This window comes from Myxine glutinosa, chromosome 8 (assembly GCF_964187855.1).
Source record: "Myxine glutinosa chromosome 8, kmMyxGlut1.1, whole genome shotgun sequence".
NCBI lineage: Eukaryota > Metazoa > Chordata > Myxini > Myxiniformes > Myxinidae > Myxine > Myxine glutinosa.
Genome location: NC_136268.1, coordinates 26,477,699 through 26,490,351, shown reverse-complemented (window position 1 = coordinate 26,490,351; position 12,653 = coordinate 26,477,699). Strand labels below are relative to the sequence as shown.

Below are 12,653 nucleotides of genomic sequence, written 5' to 3'. Positions count from 1 at the left end.
CAATACATGCGCCAAACCAACACATCCGCCAAACCAACACATCCTCCAAACCAATACATCCGCCAGCCCAATACGTCCACCAAACCAATACATCCGCCAAACCAATACATGCGCCAAACCAACACATCCGCCAAACCAATACATGCGCCAAACCAACACATCCGCCAAACCAACACATCCGCCAAACCAACACATCCGCCAAACCAACACATCCGCCAAACCAACACATCCGCCAAACCAACACATCCGCCAAACCAACACATCCGCCAAACCAACACATCCGCCAAACCAACACATCCGCCAAACCAATACATGCGCCAAACCAACACATCCGCCAAACCAATACATGCGCCAAACCAACACATCCGCCAAACCAATACATGCGCCAAACCAACACATCCGCCAAACCAACACATCCGCCAAACCAACACATCCTCCAAACCAATACATCCGCCAAACCAATACATCCTCCAAACCAATACATGCGCCAAACCAACACATGCACAAAACCAATACATCCATCAAACCAACACATGCACCAAACCAACACTTTGCCAAACCAACTCATCCGACGAAATAACACTACTGCCAAACCAACACATGCGTCAAACCAACACATGCGCCAAACCAACACATGCGCCGAACAAACACATGCGCCAAAACAATACATCTGCCAAGCTAACACATCCACCCAACCAATACATCCGCCAAACCAACACATGCGCCAAACCAACACATCCGCCAAACCAACACATGCGCCAAACCAACACATGCGCCAAACCAAGACATGCGCCAAACCAACACATGCACCAAACCCACACATGCACCAAAACAACACATGCAACAAACCAACACATGTGCCAAACACATGCGCCAAACCAATACATCTGCCAAACCAACACATGCACCAAACCAATACATCTGCCAAACCAACACATGCGCCAAACCAATACATCTGCCAAACCAACACATGCGCCAAACCAACACATCCGCCAAACCAATTTTCCACCAAACCAACACATGCGCCAAACCAACACATCCGCCCAACCAATACATCCGCAAACCAACACATCCGCCAAACCAACACATGCGCCAAATCAACACATGCGCCGAACACACACTTGTGCCAAAACAATACATCTGCCAAGCTAACACATCCGCCCAACCAATACATCCGCCAAACCTGAACCAAAATCAAATCGGCTTGTTCTTGTCACCACCTACTTTTGTTACAGGTGTCACCACCTCATCCAAGTTGTTTTGTCATAAGTCCTCCACAATTTTTTGAAATACCATGCTATATATAGTTTTTGGCCCTTTCACTAAATGGTAAAGAATCACTTTCTAAAAATTTTTTTTAAATTCTCGTTCCAAATCCGTATTCAGATCTTCACCATCTTCACCAACATACAACTCCTCCACCAAATTTCATCCCAATCCATGCACAACTTTTTGAGATATCGTTTTCACAAACAAACAAGCAGACATGGGTGAAAATAATCTCCATACACCTTCGGTGGCGGAAGTAAATATAAAGAACGACCAAAAATAATAATCAGTCACTTGTAAATGATGCAACTCAAAACAGCCACGGTCAATTCCACTAAAAGACCGTATATTTTTATTTCTTCATTGAGAACGACTGTAATCCTCCAAGACAAAGACCTAGTTCTCTATCATTGATACATTTTGAAATTGAGCTGGAAATCCTTTTCCATGACTCCATCTCTATCACTAACCAAGTCATTTGCTGATGCCTTTCAACACAAGATATACAATTCATCAATGTACCTTTACATTGATGTCTTCTACCGACTCCTCTCCGGCCTTGCTCCTCCAGCTCTCTCTGGGCTCTGTCCCCCAAATATTCCTACAGGTCGCACAAGATCTGCCTGCAACCCTCTTATGGTTAAACTGCCAAAATCAAGACTCTCTATTCACCTTCACTCCTTCATTCCTCTTTTCTCCCACCTCTGGAACAAACTCCCTCACTCTCTTCAAACCTACAGCTCCCTACAGGTCTTTGAAACAGCTGTTCACCACCATCTCGTATCTTCCCCCGTCCAAAACCTTGATATTTTCTACCCCCGTTAATTCACCCCAGATCCACTTTTTTGAAATACCGACTTCTTTCCTGGAAGTCCGAGCAGTGTCCACATGTTTTATTTTTAACCTCTCCCCCTCCCTTCCCCCCCCCCCCCCCATTCCCATGCCTCCTCCCCCCCCAAGCCCTCTCTCGCCCACAGATCTCCCGATGTCCCTGCTCTCCATCTTGTTCTCCCGCTCCCTTTATCATGTTTTGTGTCAGTTTGTATTTTTTGTGATCAATGTTAGCTCTTACACGAGCCTCGACCTTGTATACAAAAAAAAACAAGAAAAAAAACATGAACACTTGGACATTAGCAGACAATGGACAAATATTTTATATAAGGGATTTTATTCTGGGTTCAATGCATGATGAGCCAGTTCCGAAGGGATACTAACAAACCAAACAATGTAACTTAACAAACATCTCGTGAACTTGTAAAACGTGCTCTAGATCCTACATTTTGTTCCTTGCCTTCCGCTCTCCGTTAAACATTGCTGATCATTCATCAGACCCTTTCAGATCATTCATCAGATCATTATTTTCTCTTTATCTGCATCCACTTAGTAAAATTTTACATGATTTCAGCATCGATTTTCACCACCACAATAGCAACAACACCCACATCTACATTTCCATTGAACTTTTTTTGAACCATTGAACAATCTTTTTGGGAATTTGAAATTTTGAACACAAACAAACAAAACAATCCAAAAATTTTTGAACATTTTTTTGAGCCATTGAACCATTCAAAATGGAATTTCCTGTCTCAAATTCAAACACGAGTGTCCAACCCAATACTTCCATACATTTCTAAATTCTGCAAATAGCCCTTTGCCACTTGTTCGTGAGCCTTGACCCTCGTATAAAAACAAACGATTTTGTTCAAAATGCAAATTGGTACAGAACAAATTGAATTGATTGAATACAGTTTTGACGTTATGTCATCCAGTGGAGTTGTCCACAGCAGATTTGGAGGAACTTTCCCGGTAGTTGCAGATCTTCAAGCGTCTCTACCTGTGAGACCAGTTTTTAAGTCAGAATTTATAATTATCAAAGACACAATATCACCATATCACCAATATTCTTTTATGTCATTTGGCACACCTGCTTCTTTAAGACCGAAGCGGGATTTCGAGCGCTGCTATCAACTAGGAGCGAAAGGCGTAAAAGGGAATGCTTGTTGCAACTTAGAATGGGAGGTGAACTTCACCAAGGAATGGAATTGGCATGTAAGGCAAACACAAGAAAAGCATAGCACTGGGTGATGAGTGTAGTTTAGAGTGGGTCAAATAACGAGTGCACACACCTGGAGATGTGGGTGGCGGAAGGCTGACAGAGTGATCTTGGAGACCTTTTACAATCCACGCCAGAGCGTCGGCGCAGTACTTCAACTGATAAAAACAGACGGAGATGTATCAGAAGAATTTAAGCCATCTCTCATTCTGGTGAATGATAATCTCTACTTGGGTATTTTTAATTCTGTAGTCCTGCAATGCATCCATCTCTACCTGAGTCTCAAGGCGCAGCACCCGATCTTCGTGGCTCTGGATGTTGTTCATCAACCTCAGCAGCTCCCCCATTCTGCGAGCACCAGAAAACTCAATGTTGTCGAGCACTTAGTGGAGAGATGGAGTTATAAAGTGGTGTTATATTGAGGTATGTATTGAGGTATGAGGTTACAACACTAATGATGGAAATGCTTGAACAACCACCATTGGATGGTGTCATGCCACCATGCACTGGAGACTTTGGAGAAAATGTAACTGTTGGACACATACCTAATATTTTAGCTTCTATCAAACGATACAATGATGAAAGTGAAACTAGGCACATCTATGGTACCACGAGTCATTGTGGTGGCAAGTAACCAGTGGCATAACTACAGTTGTTGCACTGGAGTGGCATCCCAGAGGATTGGGTTCAAAGTACGGTGCTCTGGGCTAATGCTCTGGGCTAATGTCCCAGCATCATATCTGTCTCTCCTGGATTCTGTGTAATCCCGACATGATGCCGAAGCATCTGTTTGCCGAAGCTACATATGGGCAGGGTACAGCCCGAAGTACCCCGTGGGGGACCCCACTCCCTCTTGTCAAAACTCAAGGTGGGGAACCCGATCGAAGCAAGGGTGGAAATCATTCCATTTATGACGACGAAACGTCTGATGCCCAAAGTGGAGATCGGTTTCTGAGGTTTGGGACATGGAATGTAGGGACAATGACAGGGAGATCAGGAGAAGAGGTGGAAGTATTGGTCAGAAGAAGAGTGGACATATGTTGTGTGCAAGAGACGAGATGGAAGGGAAGTGGTGTGAGAATGGTGAAGGGTAGGCAGGGACAGAAATACAAGTTCGTGTGGCAAGGGTGCCCAGAGGGCGTGAATGGTGTTGGTGTCCTGTTTTCTGAGGAGTTTGTAGACAGTGTGGTGAGTGTGACTAGAGTAAGTGAAAGGTTGATGATGGTGAAAATGATGATTGGAAAGCTCTTGGTGAACATCATCTCGGGATATGCTCTGCAGGTTGGTCGGAGCGATGAAGAGAAGGACAGGTTCTGGTGTGCGATAGAGAAGCTGATGGAAAACGTGAAAGATGAGGAAGTTGTTGTGGTAGGAGGAGACCTAAATGGACATGTGGGAAGGAGTATGGACGGTTTTGAGGGAGTCCATGGGGGTTACAGATATGGTGTGAGAAATGGAGAAGGTGAAAGGATTTTGGAGTTTGCTGATGGAGCTGATTTGTTGATTTGTAATACTCAGTTCCAGAAAGAGGATAATAAGCTTGTTACATACACATCAGGTGGGTCGACGACAACCGTTGACTACCTGCTGGTGCGTAGGCGAGATAGGGGGCACCTCCGGGACACAAAGGTGATCCCGGGGGAGGAGGCTGTTTCACAGCACCATTTGGTTGTCTGCGACATAAGGGTGAAAGGTGCGAGGATAGCTCGGCAGGTGAAGTACCAACCGAGAATGAAGGTGTGGAGGTTGAAAGAGGTGACAGTGAGGGAGGCATTAAAAGAGAGGCTGAGTATGGTAGAGGATGATGTGGTTGAGCTTGAAAGTGGTTGGATGTCAATGAAAGATAGTCTGTTGGGAGCCGTTGGTGAGGTATGTGGATGGACAAAAGGACCACCGAGGCACTCGGAAACATGGTGGTGGGATGATGAAGTTGGAAAGAAGATTGACGAGAAGAGGAAGAAGTTCAAGGATTGGCAGAAGGCGAAGGGTATGGGGGCAGAAAAGGCAGAGTATGGAAGTTATAAAGCAGCCAAGAAGGCTGCAAAGAAAGAGGTAGCAAAGGCACAGGAGGCATGTAGGAAAATGTTCGGAGAACGCTTGGATTTGGAAGAGGGTCAGAAAGCGGTATTCAGGATTGCAAAGCAGATAGCGAAAGAGAGGTGTGATGTGATGGGGGTGAGTTGCTTGAAGGATGAAGTGGGACAAATCGTTGTGGACCCAGATGGAATTAAAGGAAGATGGAAGAGATATATGGAAATACTGTTGAATGCAGAGAATGAATGGGATGGCAACATAGAGAGTAACCCAGTTTTAGGACCGGCAGAGAAGATAACCGAGAAGGAAGTTGAGGAAGCAATAAAAGCAATGAAGAGTAGAAAAGCGGGAGGGTCGACGGGAGTTGTGGGAGATATGTTGAAGGCAGCGGGAAATTGGGGTGTGAAGAGAATGACAGAGATCTGAAATCTGGTGGTGAAAGAAGGCCGCATTCCAGTGGATGAGGAACTGAGTACCCTCGTCCCTCTATACAAGGGGAAAGGTGACCCGCTGGACTGTGGCTCGTATCGAGCGATAAAGTTATTGGAGCATGGAATGAAGGTATTGGAAAGGGTGTTGGAGAGGAGGATAAGGAAGAGAGTGAAAATCGACGAAATGCAGTTTGGATTTATGCCAGGAAGAGGAACGACAGATGCGCTTTTTATTGTGAGGCAGTTGCAGGAGAAGTATATGGAGAAGACGAAGAAGTTGTTTCTTGGGTTTGTTGATCTGGAGAAAGCATTCGATAGGGTTCCACTTGAAGTAGTGACATGGGCATTGAGGAAGTTAGGAGTGGAGGAATGGTTGATCAGAGAAGTGATGGCAATGTACAAAAGAGTGCGCACAGGTTTAAGGATGAAGGACGGGAACAGTGGTGAGTTTGAGGTGAAGGTGGGAGTGCATCAGGGGTTGGTACTAAGTCCACTACTATTTGTAGCTGTGATGGAGGTGCTGGCTCAGAACGTAAAGGAGGGTTTACCATGGGAGTTGTTCTATGCAGATGATCTGATGTTGATTGCAGAAAGCATGGATGGACTGAAGGAGAAGATGAACAAGTGGAAGGAATGTATGGAGACAAAAGGTCTGAAGGTGAATATCGGAAAAACGAAGGTGATGGCAAGTGGTAAAGCATGTGGTGAGGTGGAAAGAACTGGGAAGTGGCCGTGTGCTGTGTGCAGGAAGGGTGTCGGAGTGAATTCCATTCAATGTACAATGTGTGCTGAGTGGGTTCATCAAAAATGTAGTGGTTTGAGAGGGTCATTAACCAGTGTGGCAGCGACATTCAAGTGTAAGGTGTGCACAGAGGGAGCTGCAGATGGAGGAAATGTTGAGTTGGATCTTGGAGACGGTGTGAAGCTGGAAGGTGTGAAAACATTTTGTTACCTAGGAGACATGCTGAATGGAGAAGGTGGATCAGACTCGGCAACGGTTGCTCGAGTGAGATGTGCATGGAAGAAGTTTCGGGAACTGAGTGGCGTGCTGACGAGGAGGGGAGTGTCGTTGAAGCTGACGGGAAAGGTGTATGCTGCATGTGTGAGAAGTGTTATGATTTGTTGGAGTGAGACATGGGTAATGAACGTAGAGCAGCAACGAAGGCTGGAAAGGGCGGAAATGTGAATGGTTCGGTGGATGTGCGGGGTATCGTTGAGAGAGAGGAAGACAAATGATGAATTGCGAAAGATGATGGGAATAGAGCCTGTGATGGATGCTGTGAAGAGAAACAGGTTTAGATGGTTTGGTCATGTGTTGAGGAAGGATGAAAGTGACTGTTTGAGAAGAGTGATGGAAATGAATGTAGAAGGAAGTAGAGGACGGGGAAGACCGAGAAAGACTTGGCTAAAGATGGTGGAAGAAGAAATGCGGGCAAGGGGGTTAACAAGGGAGATGCAGAAAATAGGGCAAAATGGAGAACATTGTCATAGGGACCGCAAGGCTAGCCCCCGCTCTCGCAGGGAAAATGGCCTTAAAATGCCTGTTGTTGTTGTTGTGTTGTACCTCTTCTAACTCGACCATTTTTCTTGCTAGTTTGGGTTTCCTCTCCTCCTCCCTTTTCCTCTTTCCCCGTTCATTAATTCCCTTGATGTCTGTCCCACTGTTAGATTACCTTGCTCTTCCATGGCATGAGCCTCACTCCTGTAAAGAAACAAGACCAAAAGTCTAACAGCGGCGTAGCCGGGCTTGTAAAATATTATAAACTACAAACACATATGATTAGCTTTTCAAACAGTCGCTAATGCTGTTTATAACATGAAACAAAGAAATTTGGAGGAATTCCGACATCCGTGAGGTATGTTTTACTTACAGAACTGAAGGAAGATCTACTGTAATCTAGATTATACCCCACAATGGTTGGAGGTGTGCTCATTTACCAAGCAGCTAGCTAGCGCTTGCCAAGCCAGCCGTTCCTTAACGGTTTTGAATGGAGTGCTTGCTAGAATGCTTAAACCACTTGGCGATCTCTCCACAAGAAACTTGGTAAATGAACACACACCCAATGTTCTTGAGACCCGACCATAGATCGACTGTAATCTATATACCCAAAAGATGAATGACCCTTCCTGCTACTCCCGTAGTGAGCGGGTGTGTACTTGTAAATTAAAATGTCAGTTGCTGCAGTCAGCCGTCGTAATGACACATCAGACGTAATGACGTAACGGAGACAAAACTGCCGCGACTTTAATATGGAGAACATTATATATTTTCACTTCCAGTACGTTTGAAGTCACTACGAAAGGATTAGTGTTATGATGATATTTACTATAATATTAACGTTATCATTATTTCGAAAATGATATTATTATAAAAAAAACCGAGGTGAATTCCTTACTTCCTCGGTTATTAATATTAGTGTCGAACTCCACTCATCATTGAACATAAACCATACACTGCTTCAATCCATTAACCTTCCATTCACGACATTGGGATTAAAGTGTTCTGGTTATATTTACTACAATATTAACGTTACGTTATCATTGTTTCGAAAATGATATTACCATTAAAAAACCGAGGTGAATTCCTTACTTCCTCAGTTATTAATATTAGTACCGAACAACGCGCATCACTGATCATGAAGCATACACCGCTTCAAGCCATTAATCTTCCATTTACATTTGGATTAAAGTATTATTATGGTTACATTTACTATATTATTATGATGAAAACGATGCAATACTGTATGAAGAAACCTGGGCTTAATTTTGCCTCTTCGAACTCAACCATCAACAACCAAATTGAAAACGAAGGTAAACGAAGGTAAACGAAGTGCATATATAAAAGTGTGTTCCGTTATCTTAGTCAAATCTGACAAAAGTTTAAATTGTAACCTTCTAGTTCTGGAGTTCTAGTTGTCGAGCGGGTACACAGGGGATAGCAGCCGCAGTTCGAGTCGCATCCCTCAAAGGAATCCCATACTATAATCTCTTTAAAAATGGTATGTGCTGTTTGAAAGTACAACAACAACAACAACATGCATTTTAAGGCCATTTTCCCTGCTAGAGCGGGGTTAGCCTTGCGGTCCCCATGACAATCTTCTCCATCTTGCCCTATTTTCTGCATCTCTCCTTGTTAACCCCCTTGCCCGCATTTCTTCTTCCACCATCTTTGGCCAAGTCTTTCTCGGTCTTCCCCGTCCTCTACTTCCTTCCACATTCATTTCCATCACTCTTCTCAACCAGTCACTTTCATCCTTCCTCAACACATGACCAAACCATCTCAAACTGTTCCTCTTCACAGCATCAATCACAGGCTCTATTCCCATCATCTTTCGCAATTCATCATTTGTCTTCCTCTCTCTCAACGATACTCCGCACATCCATCGAACCATTCGCATTTCCACCCTTTCCAGCCTTCGTTGTTGCTCTACGTTCATTACCCAATACCCATGTCTCGCTCCCATAAATCATAACACTTCTCACACATGCAGCATACACCTTTCCCTTCAGCTTCAACGACACTCCCCTCCTCATTAGCACGCCACTCAGTTCCCGAAACTTCTTCCATGCACATCTCACTCTAGCAACTGTTGCCGAGTCTGATCCACCTTCTCCATTCAGCATGTCTCCGAGGTAGCAAAATGTTTTCACACCTTCCAGCTTCACGCCGTCTCCAAGATCCAACTCAACATTTCCTCCATCTGCAGCTCCCTCTGTGCACACCTTACATTTGAATGTAGCTGCCACACTGGTTAATGACCCTCTCAGACCACTACATTTTTGATGAACCCACTCAGCGCACATTGTACATTGAATGGACTTCACTCCGACACCCTTCCTGCACACAGCACAGGGCCACTTCCCAGTTCTTTCCACCTCACCACATGCTTTACCACTTGCCATCACCTTCGTCTTTCCGATATTCACGTTCAGACCTTTTGTCTCCATACATTCCTTCCACTTGTTCATCTTTTCCTTCAGTCCATCCATACTTTCCGCAATCAACACCAGATCATCTGCATACAACAACTCCCACGGTAAACCCTCCTTTATGTTCTGAGCCAGCACCTCCATCACAGCTACAAATAGTAGTGGACTTAGTACCGACCCCTGATGCACTCCCACCTTCACCTCAAACTCACCACTGTTCCCGTCCTTCGTCCTTACAGCTGTGCACGCTCTTTTGTACATTGCCATCACTACTCTGATCAACCATTCCTCCACTCCTAACTTCCTCATTGCCCATGTCAATACTTTGCGTGGAACCCTATCGAATGCTTTCTCCAGATCAACAAACCCAAGAAACAACTTCTTCCTCTTCCCCATGTACTTCTCCTGCAACTGCCTCACAATAAAAAGCGCATCTGTCGTTCCTCTTCCTGGCATAAATCCAAACTGCATTTCGTCGATCTTCACTTTCTTCCTTATCCTCCTCTCCAACACCCTTTCCAATACCTTCATTCCATGCTCCAATAACTTTATCGCTCGGTACGAGCCACACTCTAGAGGGTCACCTTTCCCCTTGTATAGAGGGACGAGGGTACTCAGTTCCTCATCCACTGGAATGCGGCCTTCTTTCACCGCCAGATTACAGATCTCTGTCATTCTCTTCTCACCCCAACTTCCTGCTGCTCTGATCTGATCAAAGATCTGATTGTTAACAATTGTTACGGATCCGGGGGACGGCACTCCCGTTAGCAAGGGGGGGTTAATCCCCTTGTCCTGTTAAGCTGGCCGTCTCCGCCGGTCCTGGAAGTATGACGTCACTTCCGGCCGATGGTACGTAGGGTCGGAAGCCCAATTAGTCTTAATACCTAAGTATTACCACCGGCCGTCAGCGAGGAAATACTCCCGCCCGTGCCGCGGCGTAATTGATGGATTGCGCCGAGCGAAGCGAGCTGCGGCGCGGGCCGTTAACAATGACTAAACCCGATTGCGAAGCGGTTCGGCCAAAATCGTGCCAGAGGTACTCAATCGGGAACTCACTAAAGCGATCGGATGAGAAAGAAACCAAAGTAAGGAGGAACAGGTATTTATTATTAACAATTTACACAACCAAAGAAACCAAAGTAGTGCTAGGCTGCCAGCACCATATTTAGGACTGTGGAGGCTCCGCATGGGCAGTTTAGGACTGCATGCGCAGTTTAGGACAGTTTAGGACTGTGGAGGCTCCGCATGGGCAGTTTAGGACTGTGGAGGCTCCGCATGGGCAGTGGCAGACAACCGAGGCAACAACACGACCCTTTTTGCAGTGTACAATTTTGTAGAGGCTCCCATATTGTGGAGGCCCCTGGGCTCTGATCTGATCTGATCTGATCTGATCTGATCTTTGATCTGCTCTGATCAAAGATTGCAGCCCCCATTGTTACATGCTGACCTCAGATCGGGACCATGGAAAAGTTGTCAGACACACACATAAAGTGCAGCCTGCAGTTTCCTGCGCTAGGACGTGGAGGCCTGAGACGAACCGGGACGATTCCTGACGAGGTTCAAGAGCAGCTCGGAGGAAGAGTTTTTCGGAGCTGTTTTCGGATGACGTACTGATGTCCTTGGACTTCGCGCCGGGCTCTGGGCCGACCGGGCCGATGTGTGTGATATTCAGCAGCATAGATTCAACGAAAAGCCCGACCGAATATCGTCGCTTCGTGGCTGCTTTCCGCCGCCGAAATCCAGCATGGCTTGGGCGATTCTGCCCCTGTTTGGAGAACACCCAGCAAGGCCTTCATCGGGGCCGAGCGAGCAAGGCTTCTGCTGCCGAAATCCAGCGCGGCTTGGGCGATTTTGCCCCTGTTTGGAGAACACCCAGCGAGGCCTTCATCGGGGCCAAGCGAGCAAGGGCGTGTCGGGACCTGGTTCGCGCCATTGACCGAGTGGTTCGCACTAACCGGAGCTGTTTTCGGATAACTTGCTGATGTCCTTGGACTTCGCGCCAGGCTCTGAGCCGACCGGGCCGACGTGCATCGAAGTCCATTCCAAGGGTGTGGTGCTGACCGGGCCGCCGTGTTTGAAAGTGACAGGTGGTATTGTTATCCTGTTTGAATGTGCTGTTTAACGTACCCCATTTTGCTCAATCCTGTACCAATGCCAGCAGATGGGACCATCCCCACGACCCCACCCCTCCGCCCCCCTCCCCACTTCCTTTCAAGTCCACCTACCAAATGCAAGTCGAGAACTCCCCCCCCCGCCCTTCCTTTCTCCCTCAACTTCCCCTACCAAACACAAGTCCAAACCTCCCCTTCCCCTCCTCTCTTCGCCCCATTCCCCCTCTCCCCTCGCTCCAACCCCATCCTCGCAATCCCTACCTCTCCCTCCATACACCCCCCTCCTATCCCCCATCCCCTCATCACTTCCCCCCCCCCCCCCACCCCACCCTCCTCACTCGCTAGGACGTGGAGGCCTCCCTCCTTTCTCTCCCACCTCTTTCTTTACTTTTGTTACGGATTCGGCCCTAATTATTGTTGGTATTATTATTATTGTTGGTTCTCAGTAAGGGTTATTGTGGTTAAAAGGTTTAAAAGCGCTCATGACAAAAATGATGCCGGAAATCGGATAGGGCACCGGAAGAGGTGGAGCGAAGAGGAAGAGCGCATGAGGGGGAGCTGAAACGAGGCGTTTTGGTAACACCTCCGCACCCAGCGTGGTCGAGCGTCCATGGAGAGGGAACTTTGAGTCTTGGAAAGGAATCTCGTGCGATCGTTGATATCGCTAGTGTCGGGGAAAAGCCTGCGAAGCCAGGTACAGGTGGGAGATTCCAGAGAATCTTCGCCTAGCGGCTGCGGCCCGAGGAAGAACCGACCGCCATTTCGGGGACCTCGCGCGTCGTTCGCAGACCCTTGGTTAGTCGCGTCCGCTGGTCCCGCCCTCCG

At 46.7% G+C, this 12,653-nt stretch overlaps 1 protein-coding gene across 2 annotated transcripts in view; it reads right to left on the bottom strand.

The window, feature by feature from the left end:
* Positions 1-2,423: 2,423 nt before the first annotated feature.
* Positions 2,424-12,653, bottom strand: part of LOC137432316 (transient receptor potential cation channel subfamily M member 5-like) — a 107,066-nt gene continuing 96,836 nt past the window's right edge. For both annotated transcript variants that reach the window (XM_068124143.2, XM_068124142.2), the window contains 3 exons: positions 3,598-3,670; positions 3,396-3,480; positions 2,424-3,103 (listed from right to left, as the gene is read on the bottom strand). In XM_068124143.2, the coding sequence (XP_067980244.2) occupies positions 3,090-3,103; positions 3,396-3,480; positions 3,598-3,670 (172 nt within the window). In that variant the 3' untranslated portion in view covers positions 2,424-3,089. The remainder of the gene's footprint in view (positions 3,104-3,395; positions 3,481-3,597; positions 3,671-12,653) is intronic.